Genomic DNA, 27525 nt, shown 5'->3' on the forward strand with positions numbered 1-27525 from the left:
TCCTGCCTCCTTGTGTCCGGGTGTGGCCTGGTGCTGGGCGCATCGCAGCTCCACTCTGCTGCTCAGCCCAGCTCAGAACCCCAGCCCCACTCGGCACCCTCCGTCCGGAGGTAGAGACCTCAGGCCTCGCAGACCTAGGCCTCGCAGGAACGGCTTTAGGACGCAGCCCCGAGCAGCTGCAGTTCTGAGTCTGCTCTATTGCCGGAGGGCCTTTGCATGGCGGCCCCTTCCTGAGAAAGCACTGGGCCAGGGTGGTGGGGCTGAGGAAGGAACCAGGAAGCCAGGCCCCTCTGGTCTGCTGTGCAGGGGGTCTGAGTGGAGACAGCCCAGGGGTCCCGAAGGGAGGTGGCTTGGTGTAGAGAGATGGGCCTGGGGATGTTTGGGGGTAGATCCAGCTGCCAGGGTTGAGGGGTTTCCCCGGGTGCAGGGCCCAGCTCTCAGGAAGGGTTTTGGGGGGTGGCTGGTCCCTGTGGGAATCCAGGGCTCCAGACCAGGCAGGAGGAGGGAGCTGGTGTGGGCGGGGCCTTGGAGCACAGGCTCCTCCCAGTCCCTCCCTCAGGTGCCGTCGGGCCCCTGCTGGCTTCCCCAGGGCCCAGCCAAAGCCGCCCAAACCCCACCTCAGGGTGGTTCTCTGGGCAAAAGGTGCCGTGGCCTCCCCAGGCAGAGGCGGCTTGCCCCACCCAGCAAAGGTGGCCACTGCAGCCTGGGACCATCAGATGGGTCAGGGGCAGGTCTGGGCATCGTGTCCTGATCTGAGCCAGTCCCCAGAGGGGGTTGCCCCCGGCCACACCACGGGTGGTGCTTGTGGATATCAAGGGCTTGAGGGAGGCCGGGCCCCACCGCCCTGGGGATGCTGCCAGCCAGCGCCTGGAGCCCAGCCCAGAAGCCCAGAACCTTCCAGAAAGCTGCCCCTGACTTGACAGTCCTGCCTAACGATCCAGAAAATCCGTGTGATTTAACGGGTGTGGTAATGACTGCAGCCTGGAGCCAGCTGCCAGCGCTGAGTTCATGCTTTTTGGCTAATTTGTGTTCTTGTCCCCCTCCATGGGGCTCTGAGCCCTCTCGGCTGGCGGCCTGGTCACACTGCGTCAGGGCGGCTGGGCCCGCTCCTGGTACTGACATCCACCTTTGCTGCTCAGAGCCCTGAGAGCCCTTCAAGGGTCCCTTCCCCCTGGACGCACACCCTGCTTGTGCCTGTCCCATCATGAACCACTCAGCCTGCTGGCCTGCAAGGCTGGGTCCTGCCTGTGGGGAGCACGCAGGTTTGGGGTGAGGCAGCTGAGGGTCCCTTGGGGTTGGCTGATCTCCCTGGGTCTGTACTGTTCCCCTGGGGCCATTCCCATGGCCCCGCCCCCCCTCACAACCACCTCCCAAAGCTCCCCCACCAGCACCAATCAGGACCCCCAGCCACCAACTCGGGGTATCTGCACAATCCTGTGGCTGGTGCCAGGGCTGGGGTGAGGGTGTGCACAGCCGTAGAAGGATGGTTGCCCGTGGCCCCCAGGGGCTGGACTTGGCCACAGCCGCTCCAAGAGCCCAAGGCGAGCCAGGTACGAACATACAGGCCACTGTGCAGCTGCCTGCACCACACGGCTGTCCGGGGCTGGGGCTGAGGTCTGCTGCCCTCTCCGCAGGCTGCAGAACAGGGTTAGAGTTAACCGAGGGGCAGGGCCCGGCCGCCCCACCCCCATCGGAACCTAAAATCACCCGGTGGCCTCAGACGGGCGACACCTGGCTCGGTCGGACTCGATGTTCTTATCTCCGGAAAGGGGGCATCCCCCAGCGGGCCTGCCAGGAGCCTCCAGGAGCTGGGCGGGAGCTCATGCCTCAGTCCCTGCGTTTCCCTCGATGTGCCCCTGCACGCCAGGTCCTTGGACACAAGCCCCCTCGGTGCTTCTCCACACCCCCTCCTGCACCCTCATCACACTCTCGGCCCAGAGTGCCCAGATGTGCTCAGGCACCGAGGTTCCACCCTGCGTTGTAATTGACAGGCTGGGTACAGTGGAAACAGTGGAGACGCCATTCGTTCAGTCCCCCTGGAGGCCCCACAGATTCTCAGAGGCACGGTGCGGGGACTGGGGAGGCCAAGCCTTGCCAAGAGGGGATGCCGGTGTGCACAGGTGACCTGGCAGCTGGCGGGGCTTGACTCTGCAGACCACATCGAGGTGCCCCTGCCCACCACCGGGACAGCTGCCAGCAAAGCTGAGAGCAGAAAACCTCGTGGGTGAGGAGGTGGAGAAACCACAGCCCTCCCGTGCCCTGGTGTGGACATGAAATGGGGCATCCACTGTGAAAAGACCACGCCTGGCCTCTGTCAGGTTCTTAAAAAATTAAACAGCATTGGGCTCAGTGGCTCACGCCTGTAATCCCAGCACTTTGGGAGGCCAAGGTGGGTAGATCATGAGGTTAGGAGATCGAGACCATCCTGGCTAACACGGTGAAACCCTGTCTCTACTAAAAATAAAATAAAAAGTAGGGCGAGGTGGCGGGCGCCTGTAGTCCCAGCTACTCGGAGGCTGAGGCAGAAGAATGGCGTAAACCCGGGAGGCGGAGCTTGCAGTGAGTTGAGGTCGGTCCCCTGCACTCCCGCCTGGGTGACAGAGCGAGACTCCGTCTCAAAAATAACCAAAACATTAAACAGCATTAAGTTGGACCCAGTGAGTCCACTTCTGGGCATATACCCAAGAGAATGAGAGTAGGGTTTTGAAGTTATCCACACAGAACTCACAACAGCTCCATCCCCACAGCCAAAAAGTGGGGTAAGGCCAGGCACCACGGCTCATGCCTGTCATCCCAGCACTGTGGGAGGCCGAGGCCAGCGGATCACCTGAGGTCAGGAGACCACCCTGGCCAACATGGTGAAACCTCCTCTCTCTACTAAAAATACAAAACTTAGCCAGGTGCTGTGGCACGCACCTGTAATCCCAGCTACTCAGGAGGCTAAGGCAGAATTGCTTGAGCCTGGGAGGTGGAGGTTGCAGTGAGCCGAGATCGCCCCACTACACTCCAGCCCAGATAACAGAGCAAGACTTTGTCTCAAAAAGAATGGGGGGAGGGAACCAAGTGTCCATCAGTGGTTGGAGGGTCAGCACAACATGGGTCCTCTGCACAGTGGAATATTATTCAGCCTTGAAAAGGAATGAGAAAGCCCAGTGCAGTGGCTCACCCAGTAATCCAGCACTGTGGGAGGCTGAGGCAGGATGATCACTTGAGCACAGGAGTTTGAGACCAGCCTGGGTAACATCTCTACAAAACCCCATCTCTACAAAAAAATGTAAATCTTAGCCAGGTGTGGTGTGCGCCTGTGGTCCCGGCTACTTGGGAAGTCAAGGCAGGAGGATCGCTTGAGCCCCTGTGGTTGAGGCTACAGTGAGATGTGATCTCACCACTGCACTCCCGCCTGGGCAACAGGCTGCAGTCTCAAAAAAATAAAAATAGAAGCGAGGCTCGGACACAGGCCAGAGTGTGGGTGCACCTTGAGGACGTCACGCTCAGTGAGAGACGCCAGACACAGAAGGACACGTCCTGTCTGATTCCACTCCTAGGAGGTCCGTAGAATCTTCAGATTCACAGAGACAGAAAGGAGGATGGGAGGCGCCAGGGCTGGGGAGGGGACGGGGAGTCCGTGTTCCTTGGGGACAGTTTCTGTTTGGGAAGATGAAAAAGTTCTGGAGAGGAGGGTGGTGAGGGCTACATAGCAATGAGTGTGCTGAATGTGGCCGAGCTGTGTACCTAGAAATGGTTAAGATGGCAAATTTCATGTTATGACTTTTACCACAATAAAAGATTTTTCAAAAGTATCCTCCACGTGTCCACTTGTTCACATGGCAGCTGGGAGTAGGAATGCCTATGTTGTCGTGTACAGATGGGGAAACTGAGGCAGGGCACAAGGGTGAGTTCCAGGAGGGCAGACACAGTCTCTGCCCCTAGGAACTCTTGCTCCTCAGAAGGAGCTGAACCCAGGGAGGGACGGGGCCCCACTCGTCCCTGAGGACACCAGGACCCAGCACTTCTCGCAGACCCAGGGAGAGGACCCCTTGTCCTGCTCCTGGGGACACCTGGCCAGGGGGCTGGAGAGGGTGGCCTGTGGGTTCCTGGAACTGAGCCGTCCTTCCCTCTCTCCCCAGTCGTCTCAAAATCCAATCCATTTTACCGGCTGGCACTTGGCATTTTATTCATTTCATGGAGGATTTTTTTCCTCCCTCCGCAACGTTGGCACCAAAAGGAGATGAGGTTTGGGGTGGGTGTGTGTGTGTGTGTGAAGAAAATCACCGGAGTGTAGATCCATTCATTAGAGCTGAATGTTCCCAGCACAGCGACTGCCCTGCTGCCCTGCGGGATCTGGGGAGACATCGTTGGGAGGATGGGATGAGAAATGCCCGGGCAGGGAGGAAGGGAGCAGGTCCTCTGCTAGACGGATAGACAGATGCAGTTGGCCCCCGTCTATCAGGGGCCTGTGGGATGCCAGGGCCCCAGAAGGGCCCCCTGAGGCCCAGAGGACATAGACAGGCTTGGGGACTGGTAGACAGCTGGGAGCTATGGAAGGTTCTAGAGCACTGGAGGAGGGGAATGTGAACGAGCATCCTTGTCTGGGCGGTTTTTCAAACCACAAGCAATTATAGAGTACCTACTGTGTGCCAGTGTGAGACAGAGCAGCAACCAAGCCAGACCCACTCTGACCCTCCCAGAGCTGAGCAGAAGAGATTGGTCACTAAATAAGAAGAAAATGAACAAAAATTTGGTAGGCTGTTATGGAAATGTGTGGGGGTTGGGGGTGGGTATCAGCAGGACTTAAATGAGGCAGGGAGTGGTGCTTCCTGCATTTTCTCAGTGGCAAGTAGGGAACGTTTTTCAGGGCAGGACATTTGGAACTGGGTTTTGAAGGGTGAAGAGGAGTTCTGTGGCCCAAGTTGCCTGCTCACTGCTGGAGGGCAGATCTACTCTATAGGTTCCCATCATATATGCCTGCCTCAGTTTCCCCAGGGTGCACTGGATGTTAGAACACACCACTGGGCTGGCCTGGTTAGAAACTGACCGCTCCCTGGATGTGGGAGACAAGCATGACCCTTTGTGGGCCTCAACTTCCCTACCTGAGCAATGGTCGACATCGGTGGAAGAGGTCAGGAATCCTGGAAAGGAACGGGGTGGGCATCCGGGCCAGTTTTATTTTCTTTTCTTTTTTTATTTTATTTTATCTTATCTTATCTTATCTTATCTTATCTTATCTTATCTTATCTTATCTTATTTTATTTTATTTTATTTTATTTTATTTTATTTTTTTGAGACGGAGTCTCGCTCTGTCGCCCAGGCTGGAGTGTAGTGGTGCGATCTCGGCCCACTGCAACCTCTGCCTCCCGGGTTCAGGCAATTCTCCTGCCTCAGCCTCCCGAGTAGCTGGGATTACAGGCGCAGGACACCACGCCTGGATGATTTTTGTATTTTTAGCAGAGAGGGGGGGGGGTTTCACCATGTTGGCCAGGCTGGTCTCGAACTCCTGACCTCGTGATCCGCCCGCCTCGGCCTCCGAAAGTGTTGGGATGACAGGTGTGAGCCACCGCGCCCGGCAAGTCGGGGACAATTTTAAAGCGCAGAGTCCTTTCCTGGCACCTCCATTCCACCCGAGGCCTGAAGCAGAGCAGGGATGGGCAGTGGTTAGGCGTCCCCAGCCCCCGCCAAGTGAGGCCCGCAAGCAACCATTGGGAGGCTCTATTCCCCGCCCTCCCCACTCCGGGCAAGGCGCGTCCCACTCCCCGGCGCGGTTGCTGGGAACCACAAGGCGGCCTGGGCGGGGTGCGGAGGGCGCGTCGGAACCTGGCCGGGCCCCTCCTCCCGCGCCGTGGTCCGGGCGGCTGAGCCCCGTGGCGAGCAGCGCCGACAACTTTGCGATGGAGTTTGTGCGGGCGCTGTGTTTGGGCCTGGCGCTGGCGCTGGGGCCGGGGTCCGCGGGGGGCCACCCGCAGCCGTGCGGCGTCCTGGCGCGCTTGGAGGGCTCCGTGCGCCTGGGCGCCCTCCTGCCCCGCGCGCCTCTCGCCCGCGCCCGCGCCCGCGCCGCCCTGGCCCGGGCAGCCCTGGCGCCGCGGCTGCCGCACAACCTGAGCTTGGAGCTGGTGGTCGCCGCGCCCCCCGCCCGCGACCCCGCCTCGCTGGCCCGTGGCCTGTGCCAGGCTCTGGCGCCTCCGGGCGTGGCGGCCCTGCTCGCCTTTCCCGAGGCTCGGCCAGAGCTGCTGCAGCTGCACTTCCTGGCGGCCGCCACCGAGACCCCCGTGCTCAGCTTGCTGCGGCGGGAGGCGCGCGCGCCCCTCGGAGCCCCGGTACGCGGGACGCCCGGAGTCAGGACGTGGAGGACCCGGGGCGGGGGCGGGGGCGGGAGCCCCGGGGACACCCGGAGTCAGGATGGGAGTGCCGGGACTACGCAGGGAAGGGGGATCCCGGGACGCCGGACGGGCCCCAGGGCTCAGGGATGGGGAAGACCCGGGTGTCCTCGGAGCAAGGAAACCGGAACCCAGAGGCAGAGACCCAGGGGCAGGGACCTAGACGCGGGGTTGAGAGCCCCAGGGACGCCCCTGGAACGCCCCTGCAGACCCTTCCCAGCGCCCTAGGGATGGAGACCCGGCCACTGTGGCCTCTGCCCCTTCCTTGCCCAGGCCCCTTCCCTCCTTGCCCACAGACCCTTCCCTGGTCCCTGGGACCTCCTGGTCCCCACCCGGCTCTGGGTGGCTGGGCTGGAGGACAGGCGGTCTCCCTCCTCACTCTAGGGGTGCAGTTTCGGGGTCTGCAGGTCTGGATCTCCCTCCTTCCAGAATTCTCCCCTTTCCCTCCCAGAGGCCTCCAAGATCCCAGAGCAACCCCCGCCATTCCAACCCCGACTCCATTCCCAACTCCCAGCCCACCCCCCACCCCCCACCCCCCACTCCCCACCCCAGGCAGCCTTCAAGTTCCTCCCTTCTAATCCCATCCCAGGCCCAGATCCCGGGAGCAAATGGAAGAAGAAGAGAAGGGCGGTTGACTGAGTTCTGGGGACCCTGTTGTTCCCCCCAGCAGGGCTCACTGCGCCCCAGATAATAAACCCCCTCCCATCGCCTAGCAAGGAAGTCCCAGCTCCGGACATGGGGCCTGGCTGAGCTCTATGGCCCAGCGCCCCTCCTTCCCAACCCACGCAGGAGCCCCTGCAGCCCCTCCCTCTCCTCAGGGAGGGAGACCCTGACGCTAGAGGGAGAGTCTCTTAACCCAGCTCTCCAGGTGTCAAGGGGACCCCTGTCCCCCACCACCCTAGGGCTGCTGGGAGACGCAGGGCTCAAACCCAGGCCTGGGGCGCCCTCTGCTGCCGCCGCCAGGAGCTGCACCGCTGCAGGCCGGGGCGTGGGACCGACCCAGCGTCTTAGGGACTGGCTTGGCCCCCTGGGGACTGAGCCGCATCCCAAGCCCATCCTCCAGCGCTAGGCACCCTGCTTCCACCCTGGGAAGCGCCCTGCCCACCCGAGGGGACTGGCAAAGCTCTCCCACCTTAAATGCACTAAGTTAAATCCAGGGCCCGACGTGATGGCTGGCGCCTGGAATCCCAGCACTTTGGGAGGCCGAGGTGGGAGGACAGCTTGAGCTCAGGAGTTTGAGACCAGCCTGGGCAATGTGGCGAGACACCATCTCTACAAAAAAATACAAAAATCAGGTGGGCGTGGTGGTGGGCACCTGTAATCCCAGCTACTCAGGAGGTTGAGGTGGGAGGATCACTTGAGCCTGGGAGGCAGAGGTTGCAATGAGCGGTGATCGCACCACTGCACTCCAGCCTGAGCAACAACCCAGCACTGTCTACAAAAAAAATATATATATTTATATATATTATATATATATAGGCTGGGTGCAGTGGCTCACGCCTGTCATCCCAGCACTTTGGGAGGCCAAGGCAGGCGGATCATGAGGTCAGGAGATCAAGACCATCCTGGCGAACACGGTGAAACCCTGTCTTTACTAAAAATACAAAAAAATAAAAAATAAAAAGAGCCGGGCGTGGTGGCAGCACCTGTAGTCCCAGCTACTCGGGAGGCTGAGGCAGGAGAATGGCGTGAACCCGGGAGGTGGAGCTTGCAGTGAGCCAAGATCATGCCATTGCACTCCAGCCTGGGTGACAGAGCCAGACTCCATCTAAAAAAAAAAAAAATCCAGGAGAACTTCCTGGATGGCACTGGGCACAAGGGGGCCCCTCAGCCCTCCATGTGCCTGGCATGGGGCAGTAATGTATGAAAAGGCTGCTAGGGGAAGCTACCTGGTTTGGCCCTAAACACAAGGCCATCACTGGGCTCACCTTTATGGACCATGGCTCTTGGCCCTAGAGGGGTTCCCAGGCAGGTGGGTGCCACGTGAGGTCAGGACTGTAAAGGAATCAGGAAGGGACCTGAGGCTGGAGGAGTTCCAAGCTGGAGCCTGGGCTCTGCCTGGAGGATGGAGAAGTCTGAATAGAGGAGGAGCAATGTGTTGGGGTTTTGAAGGATGTGTAGGAGTTGGTGGGCATACAGGGAGAAAGGTATTCCATCTGGGGAATGGCACACGCAAAAAAACACACAAAAACACCAAGTGGGCCCAAGACAAGGGTAGGTGGAGCCAAGAGAGGCTGGGAGGCTGAGTTTTGTGGGGATGGTGATGGGGAGCCATGGAAGTGTTTAGAGCAGGGCTGGGGCTGGGGGGAGGTGGAGGGGAGGTATAGCCATCCAGCTGGCGTCTACTTCCGGATCACCCACTGCTGGAGTGGGAAGGGTTTTGTGGGGGTGGAGGTTGTCAACCCTAACTGTGGCCACCCCTCTCCCAGAACCCATTCCACCTGCAGCTGCACTGGGCCAGCCCCCTGGAGACACTGCTGGATGTGCTGGTGGCGGTGCTGCAGGCGCACGCCTGGGAAGACGTCGGCCTGGCCCTGTGCCGCACCCGGGACCCCGGCGACCTGGTGGCCCTCTGGACAAGCCGGGCTGGCCGGGCCCCACAGCTGGTCCTGGACCTAAGCCGGTGGGACACAGGAGATGCAGGACTGCGGGCACGCCTGGCCCCGATGGGGGCACCAGTGGGGGGTGAAGCACCAGTACCCGCGGCCATCCTCCTTGGCTGCGACGTTGCCCGCGCCCGTCGGGTGCTGGAGGCCGTACCTCCCGGCCCCCACTGGCTGTTGGGGACGCCACTGCCACCCAAGGCCCTGCCCACCACAGGGCTGCCGCCAGGGCTGCTGGCGCTGGGCGAGGTGGCACGACCCCCGCTGGAGGCTGCCATCCATGACACTGTGCAGTTGGTGGCCCGAGCACTGGGCAGTGCAGCCCACGTGCAGCCAGAGCGTGCCCTCCTCCCAGCCGCAGTCAACTGTGGGGACCTGCAGCCGGCTGGGCCTGAGTCTTCCGGGCGCTTCTTGGCACGGTGAGTGGGGACCCTGCTTCCCTTAGGAGGGTGTCCAGGTCACAGAGTCTGCGCTGCCCATGGATCACAAAAGGCAACATGAGGCCGGGCGTGGTGGCTCACGCCTGTAATCCCAGCATTTCGGGAGGCCGAGGCGAGCCAATCACTTGAGCTCAGGAGTTTGAGACCAGCCTGGCCAACATGGTGAAACCCCATCTCTACAAAAAAAAAAAAAAAAAAAAAAAAAAAAAAACAGAAAAAATTAGCCGGGCGTGGTGGCACACACCTGTAGTTCCAGCTACTCAGGAGGCTGAAGTGAGAGAATCACTTGAGTCTGGGAAGTCCAGGCTGCAGTGAGCTGAGATCACACCACTGCCCTCCAGCCTGGGCGACAGAGACCCTGTCTCAAACACACACAGTCAGGATGCTTTGCTGATAGATGTCTTAGGTCCACAGAAGCAGTGCCCACCTGGGGAACTGTCTCAGGGAGAGAACGAGCTGAACTAGGAGGGAGGGAACGGGTCTCTGGCCGAGCCCTGGGGGAGTTCCTGAGAACGAACAACTCCTGGAAACAGGTGACCCCAGCTGGGCACTTATGTGTCCGTCACTGACTTCAGGCGTGGCGTATGTGGGGTGGGGGTAGAGCCACGGCATCCAGGCATGGATGCCCTGGCATCAAAGGGTTAGGCTTGGGCACACCAGGAATGTCCACGTTTGTCCTCATGATATGGACAGGGGTGCCCAGTGGGAATTGGGTATGTGCTGGGCAGGGGTGAGGGGATGGAAGGGTCTGAACTTTGACACCTGACATCCCCCCCGCCCTATCCCTAGGTTCCTGGCCAACACGTCCTTCCAGGGCCGCACAGGCCCCGTGTGGGTGACAGGCAGCTCCCAGGTACACATGTCTCGTCACTTTAAGGTGTGGAGCCTGCGCCGGGACCCACGGGGCGCCCCAGCCTGGGCCACGGTGGGCAGCTGGCGGGATGGCCAGCTTGACTTGGAACCGGGAGGTGCCGCTGCAAGGCCCCCACCCCCGCTGGGTGCCCAGGCCTGGCCCAGGCTGCGTGTGGTAACCCTGGTGGAACACCCATTTGTGTTTGCCCGTGATCCGGACGAAGACGGGCAGTGCCCCGCAGGGCAGCTGTGCCTGGACCCCAGCACCAACGACTCGGCCACCCTGGACGCACTGTTTGCCGCGCTGGCCAACGGCTCAGTGCCCCGTGCCCTACGCAAGTGCTGCTACGGCTACTGCATTGACCTGCTGGAGCGGCTTGCGGAGGACACGCCCTTTGACTTCGAGCTGTACATCGTGGGTGACGGCAAGTACGGTGCCCTGCGGGATGGCCGCTGGACTGGCCTGGTCGGGGACCTGCTGGCCGGCCGGGCCCACATGGCGGTCACCAGCTTCAGCATCAACTCCGCCCGCTCACAGGTGGTGGACTTCACCAGCCCCTTCTTCTCCACCAGCCTGGGCATCATGGTGCGGGCACGGGACACGGCCTCACCCATCGGTGCCTTTATGTGGCCCCTGCACTGGTCCATGTGGCTGGGCGTCTTTGCGGCCCTGCACCTCACCGCACTCTTCCTCACCCTGTACGAGTGGCGCAGCCCCTACGGCCTCACGCCGCGTGGCCGCAACCGCAGCACCGTCTTCTCCTACTCCTCAGCCCTCAACCTCTGCTACGCCATCCTCTTCGGACGCACGGTGTCCAGCAAGACGCCCAAGTGCCCCACGGGCCGCCTGCTCATGAATCTCTGGGCCATCTTCTGCCTGCTGGTGCTGTCCAGCTACACGGCCAATCTGGCTGCCGTCATGGTCGGGGACAAGACCTTCGAGGAGCTGTCGGGGATCCACGACCCCAAGGTGGGTGGCCTCGGGGGGCTGGGGGTGGCCTCGGGTTGGGCTGCACAGGGCAGGGGTGGTCAGCTGGGCATGGAGGATGTCCACTAGGCCAACTCTGTCCCGAGACATTTATTCAATTAATTTATTTAAAGAAAAATGGCTGGGCACGGTGGCTCACGCCTGTACTCCCAGCACTTTGTGAGACCAAGGCAGGCAGATCACCTGAAGGTCAGGAGTTCGAGACCAGCCTGGCCAACATGGTGAAATCCCATCTTTACTAAAAGATGCAAAGAATTGACTGAGCATGGGGGCTGGCACCTGTAATCCCAGCTACTCAGGAGGCTGAGGCAGGAGAATCACTTGAACCCGGGAGACAGAGGTTGTGGTGAGTCAAGATGGCACCACTGCACTCCAGCCTGGGTGACTGAGCAAGACTCCGTCTCAAAAACCAAAAAGCAGCCCGACGCGGTGGCTCACTCCTGTAATCCCAGCACTTCGGGAAGCTGAGGCAGGCAGATCACAAGGTCAGGAGATCGAGACCATCCTGGCGAACACAGTGAAACCCTGTTCTACTAAAAATACAAAAATTAGCCAGGCGTGGTGGCAGGCACCTGTAGTCCCAGCTACTGGGGAGGCTGAGGCAGGAGAATGGCGTGAACCCGGGAGGCGGAGCTTGCAGTGAGCTGAGATCCGGCCACTGGACTCCAGCCTGGGCGACAGAGCGAGACTCCGTCTCAAAACAAAAACAAAACAAAAACCACAGAGATGGGGGCTGGCTATGTTGTTCAGGCCGGTCTCAAATGTCAGGGCTCAAGCAATTCTCCCACCTTGACCTCCCAAAGTGCTGGGATTATAGGCGTGAGCCACCGCACTGAGCCTATTTTTCTTTTCTTTTTTTTTTTTTTTGAGACCGAGTCTCGCTGTCGCCCGGGCTGGAGTGCAGTGGCCGGATCTCAGCTCACTGCAAGCTCCGCCTCCCGGGTTTACGCCATTCTCCTGCCTCAGCCTCCCGAGTAGCTGGGACTACAGGCGCCAGCCACCTCGCCCGGCTAGCTTTTTGTATTTTTTTAGTAGAGACGGGGTTTCACCATGTTAGCCAGGATGGTCTCGAACTCCTGACCTCGTGATCCGCCCGTCTCGGCCTCCCAAAGTGCTGGGATTACAGGCTTGAGCCACCGCGCCCGGCCCTCTTTTCTTTTTTTGAGACAGATCTTGCTCTGTCACCCAGGCCAGAGTGCAGTGGCACAATCTCAGCTCACTGCAATCTCTGCCTCCTGGGCTCAAGCGATTCTCCTGCCTCAACCTCCCAAGTAGCTGGGATTACAGGTGCCCACCACCATGCCTGGCTTTTGTATTTTTAGTAGAAACGGTTTCACCATGTTGGCCAGGCTGGTCTCAAGCTCCTGACCTTGTGATCCTCCTGCTTCAGCCTCCCAAGTGCTGGGATTACAGGCGTGAGCCACCACACCTGGCCCTACTGTTTTTTTTTTTTTTTTTTTTTTTGAGACGGAGTCTTGCCCTGTTGCCCAGAACTGGAGTGCAGTGGCGCGATCTCTGCTCACCGCAAGCTCCACCTCCCAGGTTCAAGCGATTCTCCTGCCTCAGCCTCCCATAGTGCTGGGATTAGGTGTGAGCCACTGTGCCCAGCCTCCCCTTGTAATTTATTGGCAAAATCTGGGTTTTTGGTGGTGCTGGAGTCCTGTGGGCAGGCCTTGGCAGGTGTGACCTTAGCAGCCAGACCCACCTTCTCATGAGAGGTCTGCACCAGGTTACCCTGGCAGCTGTAGGGAGAACAGACCGCGGGTGGTGCGGGGAGGACCCGCGGAGGGGCCTGGGCTGGTCCAGGAGGATGATGGGGAAGGAGGCTGGGATTGATACTGGGCCCCAGTCTAGGTGGGAGCCGTGGAGGGATGAGCAGTGTGCTGAGGGTGGAGCCCCCAGGGTTTTCGGAGAAACAGGGTGTCAGAAGCAGTGAGGACAGAGCTGCCTCCGCCGAGGGTGTGAAGAGCCAGAGTGGGGGCAGATCAGGAGTGAGGTCACGGACGTGTTAGAGTGGGGCTCCTGTGGGACCCCGAGGGGAGAGGCAGAGGAGGTGGTAGGATAGGCGTCGAACCCAGGGCGAGGTCCGGGTGGAGATGGACCTGCCGGCGTTTAGAACAGAGGGTCTCCACTCGGGTTGATCCTGCCCCCCTCCCGGCCCCAGGGGACCCTGGACAGTGTCTGTCTGGAGACAGCTGTGGTTGTCACGCCTGGGGTGTGCTCTGGGCATGGAGTGGGTGGAGGCCAGGAATGCAGCCTCAGCGCCCTGCAGTGCCCAGGACGGCCCCACCCCGGAGAACGGCGCGCCCCTCAATGGTCAGGAGTCCTGAGGGGCTGGCAGAGGCGCTGACGGGGTCCCCCGCGCAGCTGCACCACCCGGCTCAGGGCTTCCGCTTCGGCACCGTGTGGGAGAGCAGCGCGGAGGCGTACATCAAGAAGAGCTTCCCCGAGATGCACGCGCACATGCGGCGCCACAGTGCGCCCACCACGCCCCACGGCGTGGCCATGCTCACGTGAGCTCGGGCGCAAGGTGGGGCGGGGGCGTGGCATGGGCGTGGCATGGGCGGGGCGACGGCTGACCCCGCTCCCGGCCCCCGCAGGAGCGACCCCCCCAAGCTCAACGCCTTCATTATGGACAAGTCGCTCCTGGACTACGAGGTCTCCATCGACGCCGACTGCAAACTGCTGACCGTGGGCAAGCCCTTCGCCATCGAGGGTGAGAGGCACCTGGGCGGGGCGGGGCGCCGGGGTCTCTGGGGACCTCCTGGGGGCAGTGGGGAGCCACGGAGGGTTTGAGGTGGGAAGCGGCGAAGTCCCACGTGTGCGGGCAGAGTTCTCCTGGGGCTGTCCCACCTAGCCCCACCGCCCGACCCCGCGCCCCCAGGCTATGGGATCGGACTGCCCCAGAACTCGCCGCTCACGTCCAACCTGTCCGAGTTCATCAGCCGCTACAAGTCCTCCGGCTTCATTGACCTGCTCCACGACAAGTGGTACAAGATGGTGCCTTGCGGCAAGCGGGTCTTCGCGGTTACAGAGGTGGGGCAGGGCCCGGGACAGAGGATGGGGGTGGGAGTGGGCGTGGGGGCCCTGAGCCTTGTCTGAGGTGACCAACCCCCGTGCTCATTCCCCAGACGTGCGTTTGTCCCCTTCTGCGCACTTCTATTTACCCTACAAAACCCCAGCTCCGGCCGGGCGCGGTGGCTCAAGCCTGTAATCCCAGCACTTTGGGAGGCCGAGGCGGGCGGATCACGAGGTCAGGAGTTCGAGACCATCCTGGCTAACACGGTGAAACCCCGTCTCTACTAAAAAAATACAAAAAACTAGCCGGGCGAGGTGGCGGCGCCTGTAGTCCCAGCTACTCGGGAGGCGGAGACAGGAGAATGGCGTAAACCCGGGAGGCGGAGTTTGCAGGAAGCTGAGATCTGGCCACTGCACTCCAGCCTGGGTGACAGAGCCAGACTCCTTCTCAAAAAAAAAAAAAAAAAAAAAAAAACCCAGCTCCAGTGCCCCCTCCTCCATAAAACCTCACTCCCCCAGCCATGGAGTCCCTGCCTCCCAGCCTGGCTCCACTGCCCCAGACCCCTCTCTGGCCCAAACTGTTCTCCCCCAGTTCAAGGTTCCCCAGGGGCCTGCCATTACGTGACCGTGAGGGGCTCCTGCTGTGCTGCCCCAGACCCTGCAGATGAGCATCTATCACTTCTCGGGCCTCTTCGTGTTGCTGTGCCTGGGCCTGGGCAGCGCTCTGCTCAGCTCGCTGGGCGAGCACGCCTTCTTCCGCCTGGCACTGCCGCGCATCCGCAGGGGGAGCAGGCTGCAGTACTGGCTGCACACCAGCCAGGTGGGGACCGGGCGGGCGGCGGGCGGCGGGCGGCCCCACCACCCCCGCCTCCTCGCCAACCGGGTCTGTCTGGGGTTTTAGAAAATCCACCGCGCCCTCAACACGGAGCCGCCAGAGGGGTCGAAGGAGGGGACGGCAGAGGCGGAGCCCAGGTAAGTGGTGATGGGGCGGACCACGTCCCAGGACGACCCAGACTCACCCCACCAGCTCGCCTCCAAGCCGGCCGCGGGGTGCAGGAGGTTCGCGCAGGCCCCCCGCCCACCCCCGGACGGCTCTGTGCACACCGCAGCTCCCTGGTTGTGCCTATCGGCCACCCTCTGCCCTCAGTGGCCCCTGCAGAGGCCGAGGGCGCGAGACGGCTGCCCCGGCAGACACTGACCAGGCCGGTTCCGTCTCCAGCGGCCCCGAGGTAGAGGAGCAGCAGCAGCAGCAGCAGGACCCGCCAACGGCTCCAGAGGGCTGGAAACGGGAGCGCCGCGTGCGCTTCCTGCTGGAGCCCGCTGTGGTGGTGGCGCCCCAAGCGGACGCGGAGGCGGAGGATGCGCCGCGAGAGAGTCCCGTCTGGCTGTGCTCCAACGGCCGCCCGTCCGCTGCAAGGCCCACGGGAGCCCCGCAGCCCGGGGAGCTGCAGGAGCTGGAGCGGTGCATCGAGATAGCGCGCGAGCGGCTCCGCCAGGCCCTGGTGCGGCGCAGCGAGCTCCGGGCACAGCTCGGGGACAGCGCACCCCACCGGCCTCTGCGCTTGCTTCAGGCCACAGGGGCCCCCCGGGAGGACCCACCACACTCTGGCCAACAGGGGGGCCCGGAATAAGGTGGCAGCCAGGCCCTTTGGGCTCAAGACACACACACAGTGCAGTGGGCCGCTGTCGACAGTTTATTCTATATACAAATACAATTTTGTGCACTGCAATTAAATAGAATGGAATGAGCGCTCCTCCGCATTCCTCTCCGAGTGACTGGTTTGGCCACCGGCCCACTCCACCCCGAGTGGGGCTGGCTCACAGCCCTGGCTGCTGCCACTAACGTTGGCGCCTGCACCCCACGTCCCTATGCCAGAGGCACAAGCTCTGCTCTCCCGGGGACCCCAGGCCTGGTGCACACGCGGGGAGGGCCGGGCCATGGAGAAGGCACTGCAGGGAGCACCAGGCAGAGCCGGGCTGAGGCCGGCCGGGACAGCGCTAGGGTCCAAGGCCCCGCTCCATCCCGGCCTCTCCTCCACACCTCCGCCTTGCTCAGAGACCTGCACCATGGGACCCCACTCCATCCTCAAGACGGTTCACTACAGACCTTTCACCAAGCCCCCTCCAGAACCTTCCATGGAACCCCACCCCCTCTCTTTGCTGGCCAGCTCAAACAGCTCACTAGCGGGTACAAGCCTCGGGCACAACCTCACACCACGGGGAGGAAAGCCCGCCTTCCGGGCAAACCCCATGACACCCTGAAAGCCCCCAACACAGGCTGGGCAGTCCCAGAGGAAGGAGGTGGCCCGACTCCCCAGCCCCCAAGGGCTCCAGAAGGTCAGGTCCAGCCAGCAGGGGTCAGAGGCGGCTCAGCTGTGCGGCTCAGGACCCAGCCTCCAAGGGCGCCTCTGTTGGGGCCATGGAGGCCGGGCTAGGCCCGCCCACTGCAGCTGCCAGGGGAGTTGTGTCAGAAGCTGCGGAGTCACTCGTGGGGACACTGTCCTGAGGGGCGTGGGGGAGGCCCCCGGCAGGGCCCAGCGGGCTGGCTGGACGCCGCTCCAGGAGGGAGGCGCTCAGACCGGACAGGAAGGAGGCGTCTGTGATGATGGCAGCGGTCTCTGCCATCCAGCCCAGGTCACCACCGGCAGCTGCTGCCACTGAGGCTGCTGCGGCCACCAGGGAGCTGGGCGCCGTGGCCACAGGCCCGGGACTCCCACCGGCCGCGGGTGAGACGGCGCCCAGGGCGGGGGGCTGGCTGGCAGAGTCCGGGGCGGTAGCCGGGGCGCCCGAATTGTTGTTCATGTCGTCGGGCAGCGCCGTGGGGGTCCCGGGGCCCAGTGGCGGTGCCTGCAGCAGCATCTCCTGGATGCGGACCTGCTGCAGGATGGCAGGCAGCTCGTAGTGGTGGAAGAAGTAGATCATGGAATGCTGCGGGCGGGAGGGAGGGAGGGCGGGAGTCGGGACCGGCGCCCCTGCTCCGCCCAGCCACTGCTCCCAGAGGGCAGCCCACCCCGCAGGGCTTCTTCCCGGGCTGCGGCCTCTCCCGCTCGGAAAGGCACGGCTGGCCCGCCCCCTGCTTGCCGCCTGGGCCTCACCTGGATGAAGAGCCAGGAGGTGACCAGGGCCAGGCTGCTGTACTGCCCATTGAAGCGGTAGTGGTAGGCATAGAAGGCGAAGTGGTAGAGATAGAAGAACCTGCGGGGCGGGGTGTGAGGGCGTCGGCACTGCCCCGCCCCACTGCAGGTCCCACCCCGCCAGGCCACGCCCCTGGGGTTCCCGCTTGGCACAGCCCCCGGCCCCTCCTCCAACACCCCTCCCTCCATCAGCCCCGACCCCTGCCCACCAGCACCCTCTCCATCCTGCCCCCGCGCCGCGCTCACCGCAGCCAGTGCCGCTTGCTGGTGCTGGTGTGGCAGCAGATGGCGTCGTACTGGTCCGCGAGCCACACGATGAGGATGATGTAGAAGGCGGTGGTGGTGTCGTTGAAGAACTCGGACATGATGGCCTCCATCCCTGCGGGGAGAGGCGGCGCCGATTGGAGCGGGCGGGGCGGGGTGCGGCACAGGGCGGGGGAGGCCGGGTGGGGTCCTCACCGACGAGGGCCAGGATGACGGTCAGCAGGGGCGCTGCGGGGAAGGCGATGGCCATGTTCATCTCCAGCATCTGCAGCAGGTCCACTGCGGGCACAGGGCGGCGGGCGCCCGGTGAGGGCCTGGAGAACGCCCACCCCGCCCCGCGCCGGCGGGCCACTCACCGATGAAGACGAAGATCTGGTGGTGCGAGTACCGCAGCAGCATGGACACGCTCAGCGTCTGCAGGGGGCGCGCGGGAGGGGCTGTGAGGGGCTGCTTGGCTCCCGCCCCGCCAGCGCCCACGCCCGCCCAGAGGCACTCACGAAGATGACCATGATGACGAAGGCGGCCAGGTACGACGTGCGCGCCATCCACATGCTCACGAAGCGGTAGTGCTCGCCCGACACCACGTTCCGCAGGAAGCCTGCGGCGGAGAGGGCCGTGAGCGCCGGCCGCAGCCTGCGCCCTCGCAACCTCCGGCCCCAGGGCGTGCCTCACCCTTGTTCTCCTCGTTCTCCGCCAGGCCCTTCACGCTGGACATGAGGATGTCGTCGTAGCCCAGGAACTCATCCAGCAGCAGGCGGCTGAAGCGGTCCCCGAAGCACTGGTCCCGCGTGGGGTCTGCGGGCGGGTGGATCAGGGAGCCGGGAGCCCTGCCCCAGCTGGTTCCATCGCTGAGGCCCCACTTGCCTCCCGGCCCTGCCCGTTCTTAGGAAACCCACTCAGGAACCCCAGCCCTGGGAAGCGTGCCTGGGGTGGGGCAGACCCCAGTGCTTCCTGCACAGCCCCCAGCCCCGCACCTGCAGGAGGAGACCCCAGGGAGGAGGGGAGGCCCCGCCATGGAGCTCCCCCAGCCCAGCAGCTCAGACTCACCCAGGGTGACCACCATGACAGGGATACTCAGACGCTGGCGGGTGGCCGGCGACAGGCGCAGGAAGCCATACTCCAGCGAGTACTCCACGATGTACTCGTCCTGTGGCCACACTACGGGGCAGAACCAGGGGCAGGTCAATGCCTCCAGGCGAGGCAGGTGTTGAGGGGCAGAGGGTGAGACCTGCTGAGCCCTGGGCCCCTGGTGGGTGCTGGGAGGACCCGACATGGACACTCGGGATGGTGCCCACCCACGCAGGTGTCCCGCCCTGTGTGCTGCCGAGGCTGGCCAGGCTCCGCCCGTGGCCCCTCTCCCTGGCTGGGGCTGGCTGGATGCAGGGCTGCCCCTCTGCCCTGGCGGCCCGTCAGCACACCCCCAACACTTCACAGGCCGCGGCCCTCTGGAGAGACCGCCTGCTGCTGCCAGATGGGCAGGGGCAGGGGCTTCCCTGAGCACAGCCAGCCGGGCTTAAAGCCAAAGGGGCCCATCCCCTCCAAGTTGCCATTCACAAGAGGGTCCCAGAGAGGATGAGCTGAGCCAGTTACCCCAGGCCCTGGGGTGTCGCCACAGCCTCGTGTGCTGACAGATGGGGAAGCTGAGGCATGGAGCTGCCCTGAATGGTTCAGGGCATGCGCCCGGCAGGCTGGGGATGTTCGGAGGGACCCCACCTGCACCCCGGCACCCAATGGCTGGGGCAGCCCTGTGAGGCAGTACACCTATGGTGGGTGGCCTACCTTTGGTGGGCGTCTCGGGGAAGGGGAACTCCTGGCTGTCATTCAGGGCCTCTGTGCTACTCGGCGGCTTGAACACCTTGGGCTCGATGTCCAGCTCAAACTGTGGGTGACCAGGGACCGGGGTGTCAGCAGCGCCAGCCCAGGCTGTGAGGACCCGGCCTGAGGATGCAGTCCTGCTGACGGGAAGGGGCTGGGTGCCTCAGCCTCTGCCCCATCACTGACCAGGCCAGGGTAGACTGCATGTGCCTCCTGCCTCAGCTGGGATCCTACCTCAGCACCAACCCTGCCCTGCTGTGAGGCCATCTCCAGGCATGGGTCTGAGTCCTGAAGCTGGGGAAGGGGCCAGCCACAGACAGTGGACCCCATGGAGGGATCCATTATGCTCTGGCCAAACGCTCAAACTCTTGGAGTTGACTTTGTGGAACAGGTGGGACCCCAAACCCTGACTGCTGAAGCAAAAAGATCTCCCACCAGGCCGTGGGGCCCAACACAGCCACCTGGTCCCACCAGTGCCCGAGGCCACCACAAGCTGACCAGGCACCCAGCACCTCTGCAGGCAGCGGGGCCACCTGAGGACGGCGAGGATGGGCCCAGAGCTCTCACCTCCCAGCCCCAAGGCCTCCTCAGCTATTCCTGCCCACTGCACCCCTAGGCCCAGCCAATCCCCTCCCGGAACAGCTGGACTCTCGAAGGCCAGAGTCTGCCCAGCCCAGGCCTCCAGCAAGTAGACAGGTGGAGGGTTTGGCTTCAGAGCCCCCAGACCACCAAAAGGCCGTGACAGGCAGAGGCAGGCCTGTCTGCATGCCAGGTCCCTGAAAGTCAAGAACCCCAACATCCTGTCCGTGTCAGGAACTGCCCCTTCAGCCACGAGCATTTATGGGGCACCGGCCTCGGCCGCGGCTGAGCCCAGGCCTGGCTCACCTTGATGGAGCTGTTCCCAAACATCTCCATGGTCAGCTCCTCCTCCTCCTCGTCTTCCGCATCCAGGCTGCTGCCTGGCTCCATGGCCAGGCCCGGGAAGCTCCCAGGGCCTCCGCCGTCACAGAACTGCAGGAAGACGGGCGCGCGGCTCGAGTTGTGCCGCACCTCCACACGCAGGATGCCCTCGCGAGGCCACTTGTCACGCACATGCTCCAGGCAGTTGATGGGCGAGCGGGAAAAGACGATATGGATGTAGGCCAGGACGAAGAGCACAAACAGGGCCTGGGGGACGGCCGGCAGTCAGTGGGGTGCCCCAAGGCCCGCTGCAGCCGACACCTGCCCCACATCGTGGGGCACGCTGGGCCGCCCAGGACAGGGGAAAGGAAGGAAACCCCAGAAGCCAAGTTGGGCTCTGAGGACCCCGGGTCCCTCCCACACTGACGGCACCTGGCCAACCCCTCACGCAGCCCAAGTGACTGAGGATCCCGGGGACACTCCACTCCAACCCTGGAAGGGCTCTACCACCTGCAGCTTGGCTCTGACAGGCCCCCAGGGCTTAGGCGATGCCTGTGACTGCCCCGCACCTCCTCAGGGGTGAGCCGGATAAAGCCAGCAGGCTGGGGCCCTCTCAGATGTGCACAGGACCCCCCAAACCAGGGAAGAGACGAGGCTGGACTCAGACCCACCAAGTGGAGCACACCAGGGCTCTCTGCTAGGCAACAGCTCCCGCCCTGCAAGGTGCAGCCTGGGTGCTGCTGCCACCCCGGGGCCACCAGCTGGGCCTACTGCCTATGAAAGACCGGCACAGCCCTCCACAGCCCATCCTGCTGCTTCTGCCTCACCTTCCACTGTGTCCCCAGCACTCTCCTGATCTCACCAGCTAAAAATAGCTTCTCTCACCCGCCGGGGCGCCCTGTACACCCCTCCCAGGCCTGGCAGGGCCAGCCGCAGCTGCTGGGGAGACAGTGGACCTCCGTGGCTGGGCAGGGCGCCCCGCGGCAGGGCCAGCCTGTGAACTGGGGTGGCACAGCTGTCACCTGGGGGCTCCTGCCCAGGGGATGCTTGGGACATTTGTGGTTGTCACAACTGGGGGAGCTCCCAGCATGGAGTGCATGAGGCAAGGGATGCTGCTCAGCACCCAGTAGTGCCAAGGATGGCCCCACCTCGATGTCCACAGGGCCTGGGGAGCCCACGCCCCAGCACGCTGCAGGCACAACTCAGAGGGGGGCCCTCAGTTCAGGGCAGCCCCTCTTCCCGGGAGCCCACCTCACCATCTGGCAGCTTGGCTGCCCGCTGTACCTCCCAACCTGAGGTCTAGGCAATCCCGAACCTGGTGAGGGTCATGTCCACCTGCTGCCTCGATCTGGGAAACTGAGGACCCAGCTGGGCCAAGGGGGCGCCCACAGCCACATGGAACCACAGACTCTCAGGGAAAAATTGACCAGACTCAAAACCACAAGCCAAAGAGGCCTGCAGCACAGGACCCCTCCCTGACCTGCTGGCAGGTGCACTGAGGCCCGGGGTGCAGTGAGCCACCTGTGGCCGCACAGCCATGGGCAAGACCACCAGGAGCCTCAACTCTTCCATGCCCACAGGGAGCCGGGCCTCCTCTCCAGAGCCCTCTGCAGACTGAGCAAAGAGCCGAGTCAGCAAAGCAACCCACTTCTGGCCCGGCCGCAGTGCTGTGACCTGAGGGAGGCCCTGAGTCTGAGCACAGATGAAGCCCTGGGTGCAGCCGCACCTGCAGCTGGGCTCGCCCCATCACACTCGCCAGGTCCAGGAGCTGGAGAACCCCTGGGCTGATCTGAACTGCATTTCCAGTCCTTACAGCCAAAGGAGCGCAGGGGATGGAGGTTCGCACAGCGCTGAGACTGAAGCAGAAACAGGCAACAGCAAAACCCTGACCGCCAGGCATTCAGGTCCCCGCCCACAGATGCCGAAGCTACAAATGGGTGGTGGGCGGGAGGAGGGGCAGGGCCCTCTGCTGGGGAGGGCTCCCCTGTGTCCTGGCGGAGGCAGGGAGGGCAGTATGAATGGTGGGCAGCCCTGGGGCCCGAGATGCCTTCAAAGCACTTCCCCCATATGACATCTGGGGACAGGAGCCATGGAGGCTGGGCCCAGTGGTGGCTCACGGTCAGACGCTGACCCAGCAGTCCCTCGGCTCAGCACCCTCAGGAGACAGGGGCCGGCCAGGCCCACGGTGGATGCGCTGGTGGCCATGCTCAGCCTTCCAGGCCCAGACGTCCAGCAGGAGCTGTGCCCAGGACAGCTATGGACCCTGTGCCAAGATGTTCCAAAAAGTGCTGACACACAGTGGGCCGAGGTCGGGGCTGCTCAACGCTTCCCAAGGGATGCACGGCTGTTACCATCCCTGGTTTACAGACGAGGAACTGACGCAGAGGTCCTGACAGACCTGGACCTGCTGAGGTCACATGGCCAGGAGGGAGGGGCCGGGGCAGTGCCAGGCTGCACGCTGAAGGCCCCACAGAGAAGAGCAGTGCCTGGGGTCGCCCTGAGGAAGGGTGTGAGTGACCTGTGCTATGAAGACAGCAGACATGATGAGAGGACGCCAGTGTCTTCACACAATGTGCACACACTCCAGTGGAAGACTCCAAGTCCCCCAGACGCTATGACTCAGATGTCACTATGTCTGCCCTATCAGGTGCTCCGTGCTGACCAGGCTCAGGAACCCCCAGCCTGGGCCCACCAGGGTCCTTCTTCCCTGACAGCCTGACCAGGAATCTGCCCCACTGGACAAGGCCTGCTCCCACCAAAGCCTCAGCTCCCCCACAATCTCCCACCACAAAACAAGGAGCAGGCACCACCCAGCCAGACACAGGCTCATCCTGAGTCCCAGGTCCTCCTTCCCAAGACCTGTCATCAGCTACCTTGCAGCAGACACCTCACCTGGCCCGGCCTGGCACCACACGCCCAAGCAGCCTCGTCCACGCCCACAGCAGCCCTCCCCAGGGATCTCAACTGCAAATGCTCCCATGGGCCCCTGACCACCCTCCGCCCTCCACCTGGCTCAGCCACTGGCATGTCTTGGGTGGTACAGACCCCTATACTCCATGACCCTGTCCCTGACCCTAGCTCCCCAGCAGGTGCCCACCTGCTCCAGCCTCAGGGCCTTCCCACACACCCTCCAGCTGCCTAGACACCCCGCCCCATCCCACTGGCTGTGGCAGGACGCCCTGCCCACCCCCCACAGGAGTCACCCCACCCCTATGGCCCTTTCTTCCTCCAGGTCAGCCCACAGGAGCACCTCCCCCAGCCTGGGGCTGTGCTCACCACACCAGGAAGCTTCCCGGATGTTCTGGCCACGGCTCCCAGGGCACCCCAACACTCAGCCACCGGGTGGGCCTTTCCCTTCCTGTCTCCCCACAGACCTGGAGGACCAGGAGCAGCCTGCTCCCTCTCTGGGTATTTGAGCGACCCACAGACTGACAGACAAGCCTGCAGAGCCACACTCTCCTCCCCAGGTGGGGCACAGAGCCCTCAGCCCCGGCCAGGAAACACTACCTGGGGCTCCCCTTTGTCCACCTGGGGTGCTTCCCGCCTCCAGACCACGGGGGCCTCTCCTTCCACTGCAGCCTCACACAGTGGCCTCAATGTGACAGGTCCCCCATTCAGAGCACGGCCGCTGGGGTCTCATATACCCTGTCTTTCACCCTCACAACGGCCCCACCGGAGGAGCCCGTTACTCTCCGTGGCTAGGGGTGGGCCCTTGCCCATGTGCAGTGCACTGAGTCGAGACCCCCTTCACCCTGTGGGCATCCACTCAGTGGTCACCTGGGTCCAGAGCCCAACTGCACAAGTGCGGGCACCCAGCGATAGTGCCCTAGGATGGACGGTCTCTGCCACGCTGGCTTCGGGGCCATGAAGGCCAGCAGAGGTGGATGCTGAGGCTGGAGGGAGGTCTCCCCAGGGCCTCTGGAACACAGGCCCCTGCTGCCTCCTCTCTCCCTAGCACCTGGCACTGCCTGGCATTTTCTAAAACCACCCAGGCAAGGGTGATGGGCTGAGGGGCCTCGTGCTGGCTCAGGGCTGGGAGCTCCTGGCATTTCCTAAAGCCACCCAGGCATGGGGGAGGGCCGGGGGGCTCCAGGCCAGCTCAGGGCTGGGAGCTCAGCTGCACAGGGGCCACAGGATGAAGAAACCTTGAAGGGATCGTACCAGGGAGGACCTGGCTCTCTGCAGGGAGAGCTCCGGAAGCCAGGTGGGCAGGAAGCAGAGGAACCTTCTGGAATTCAAAGTAGCCTCTGAAAGCCAGTCCCAGCCTGCACTTTGCAGATAAGTAAAAATGAAGGCGGCAGGGTCAGATTCTAAGCCACCAGATTACCTGGTGGAGAATTCACAACGAACCGATTTCCCCACCCAGGCCAGGCGCCGGGGCTCACACCTGTAATCCCAACATTTCGGGAGGCCAAGGTGGGCAGGTCGCCTGAAATCAGGAGTTTTGAGACCAGCCTGGCCAACATGGCAAAACCCACGTCTACCAAAAATTAAAAAAAAGTAGCTGGTTGTGGTGGTGGGTGCCTGTAATCCCAGCTACTCAGGAGGCTGAGGCAGAAGAATTGCTGGAACCCAGGAGGTGGAGGTTGCAGTGAGCCGAGATCGAGCCACTGCACTCCAGCCTGGGTGACAGAGCAAGACTCCATCTCAAAAAAAAAAAAAAAAAAAAAAAAATCACCACCCAGAGATTTCGCACCCCAGAGGCCCCTGCTGAGGGAGGAGGGATGGGGGTCGCTGAGAACCTCCCCAGAGTCTCCACCCGACACAGGAGAGGGGGGACCTCCGGCTCTGGTCCAGCCCCATCTGACCACCTCTGAGTGGTGCCTGCCTGGAGATAGAGTTGCGTAGGCTTGATCCCTTTCCAAACTGGGACGTGGTGGGACGGAAGCCCAGGCAACAGGGATGCACCTCCCAGGGAGGCTGAGCTCTGTCGGGGGAACCTGGCCTGGCACCCAGCACACATCTGCCACAAGCCTAAGGACAGAGTGGCTCCATCCTGGACCCAGGCTACTCCATGGAAGGAAAACCCACGTCCACAGACCAGCCTCCGTCCACAGTTTCAGGTCCCGTCTGTGGACCCCAGAGCCAGGAAAGGCTGCCTGCCTGAGTAACCCTCACAGTCCTGCTCAGGTGCCCAGAGGCCACCACGCCACTCTGGGGGCTGCAGGAAGAAGGCAGGAAGGATGACGGGCTGAGCTCTGGCCTGGGGAGGCCACGGATCTGGAGGCTAGGGGGCCTCCCTCAAGGCGGTGGTAGGCTGGGACCCACACCCAGGTCTGCAGGACCGCCAAGCTCCAGCTCCACCTGCTGAGCCCAAAAGAGCAGCCGGCTCCTGACCAACAGGCCTGGCCTGCCAGCCTCAGCCCCCTCTCTGCAGACTAGCTCCAAAAAGCTCACAGCCCAACTTCAGCACCCCGGAAGCCCCAGCACTGCGGTGTTCTGATGCAAAACAGAAACGGCCATGGCTCCATTTCCCCCGGTGGTCCAGGAGCCCGGCCCACTTGTTTTCTGAGGGGCTGCAGCTGCTGCTGAGCCCCTCCTGTCACCCAAGACTGACTCCTTCTCAGAGGGACTCAGGCCGATGCCAGTCCTGCCCGGCTGAGACCTCTGTGCCATCTGAGGAGGGCAGGAGGGGGGCAGAAGCCAAGACGCAGAGGTCGGTGCCTCATACAGGAGGCACAGGAGACAGCCCGACAACCTGAGCTCCTGGATCAGGAAGGGGGTGGGGACCAAGCGGAGGAGGCCGGGGATGGGCTGAAACGCTGCTGCCGGTGACTCTGCCGCTAACCCTAGGGAGGTGGCCTCAGCTAAGTCACATTCCCCTGAGGCTCAGGAGAGGGGAACGGGGTGGGGGCAGGTGGAAGGCTACAAGGAGGGAGAGAGCCCCACCAGGAGGAAGAGTGGGGAGTGGACTTCCAGGGCTGGGGTTGGTCCGAGGGAGCCCTGGGTCAGGCTGGGTTCCTGGCCAGCACATGGGGAGGAAAAAGAGGCCTCGGGACTGAGGGTCACAGGCGGCAGAGTCAGGGGTCAAAGGGCGGGAGGTGCTACGTCGCAGGCCAGGACTGGGCTCCAAGCCTGGGTGGATGGGGACCGGGGAAAGGCGGTCGCCGGGGACAGGATGGGCCCTGGAGGGGGCTGAGAGTGAGGTTTCCAGAGTAGAGAACAGCGGCTTCTAGTGCAGTGGCAACCGGCCTTCCCGGGTGTACGTCCCCGGGCGGGATGGGGTCACGAGACGGTGTCCCTGGCCAATCCCAGGGTCAGAGGTCGCGAGGAAGGGCCCTAATCGGTAGGGTCGGATCTGGGCCTCAGGGTGCAGGGTGGCGCTCGGTGTCCCCAGCGAGGCCAGGGGTCGCGGTCGCAGGTCGCAGACATGGGGGTCGGGCCAGGCGCTGGGGTCAAGGGTCGGGGGTCGGGGCCGCGGTCACCTTGAGCAACACGAAGAACTCGAAGAGACGGCGGAAGGCGGGCGGGAACAGCCGCGAATAGGTGACAGCCATCTTGAAGAACAGCGCGTGGAAGAGCCGGTCGCGCACGTTGATGAGGGGGTTGGGGTTGAGGTTGGGGGTGCGAGGCCCGCGCGCAGGGGCCGGGCCGCCGCCGCCATTGGGCCCGGGCCCCGGAGCTCCGGGCGCCGCGTGGTCCGACATGCCGCCCAGCGTCGCGCCCTAACGGCCCGCAGGTGTCCGAGGGCGCCTCCCGGCCGCCATCGGCCGCCCTTACCGCCGCCGCGCTCCTCACGGCCGCCCGGCCGCTGCCGCCATCTTCCGCCTCCTCGTCCTGCTGCGGCCCTGCTGCCGCTAGCGAGTCGCCACGCCGGGCAAGAGCGGCCCCCCTGCGCCTGCAGGGCACGCTGGGATACCAGCGGCCGCCCGGGGAAGCCTCACCCCCGCCCTCGGCTGCGCCAGGGGGCGAGGCTACATCCGGCCCACCTATTTTGCATATTGATACCCACAATCCACCGCGTCTATGAGGCCGGTAAAAGACGGTAAAATTATGATAAGGTATGGGATTTTGCGTGATCGAAGACACTCAAAGTAAGTGCAAGCATAGAATTCGTTTGACAATATACAACTGTAGGAAGTTATGCTAAGTATGACACTGACCATAAGTTCTCCTAACTGTAAGGTATTTAATTTGAAG

General features: G+C 63.1%; 3 protein-coding genes across 4 annotated transcripts in view; 2 read left to right on the forward strand and 1 right to left on the reverse strand.

The window, feature by feature from the left end:
* The window catches only part of MIER2 (MIER family member 2), a 993207-nt gene that overhangs the window by 86050 nt on the left and 879632 nt on the right, over positions 1-27525 (forward strand). The gene's annotated exons all lie outside the window — the stretch shown is intronic.
* GRIN3B (glutamate ionotropic receptor NMDA type subunit 3B) lies at positions 5876-16029 on the forward strand. The gene is made up of 9 exons (XM_030935018.1): positions 5876-6311; positions 8801-9393; positions 10204-11236; positions 13622-13767; positions 13855-13970; positions 14139-14290; positions 14928-15092; positions 15174-15244; positions 15492-16029. The coding sequence occupies exons 1-9, from the start codon at positions 5886-5888 to the stop codon at positions 15901-15903; spliced, it is 3114 nt and encodes a 1037-aa protein (XP_030790878.1). The 5' UTR covers positions 5876-5885; the 3' UTR covers positions 15904-16029.
* Positions 15952-27300, reverse strand: TMEM259 (transmembrane protein 259). 2 transcript variants are annotated; one of them, XM_010374922.2, is made up of 11 exons: positions 26811-27300; positions 20371-20652; positions 19450-19549; positions 18718-18828; positions 18343-18465; positions 18168-18268; positions 18027-18084; positions 17866-17898; positions 17653-17785; positions 17368-17467; positions 15952-17200 (listed from the first exon to the last, which is right to left on the reverse strand). In XM_010374922.2, the coding sequence occupies exons 1-11, from the start codon at positions 27030-27032 to the stop codon at positions 16655-16657; spliced, it is 1809 nt and encodes a 602-aa protein (XP_010373224.1). In that variant the 5' UTR covers positions 27033-27300; the 3' UTR covers positions 15952-16654. The 2 variants fall into 2 exon arrangements, with proteins under 2 accessions (XP_010373224.1, XP_010373223.1); XM_010374921.2 differs by having other exon boundaries at positions 17866-17949.

Source organism: Rhinopithecus roxellana, chromosome 8, assembly GCF_007565055.1.
Source record: "Rhinopithecus roxellana isolate Shanxi Qingling chromosome 8, ASM756505v1, whole genome shotgun sequence".
Taxonomy (NCBI): Eukaryota; Metazoa; Chordata; class Mammalia; order Primates; family Cercopithecidae; genus Rhinopithecus; species Rhinopithecus roxellana.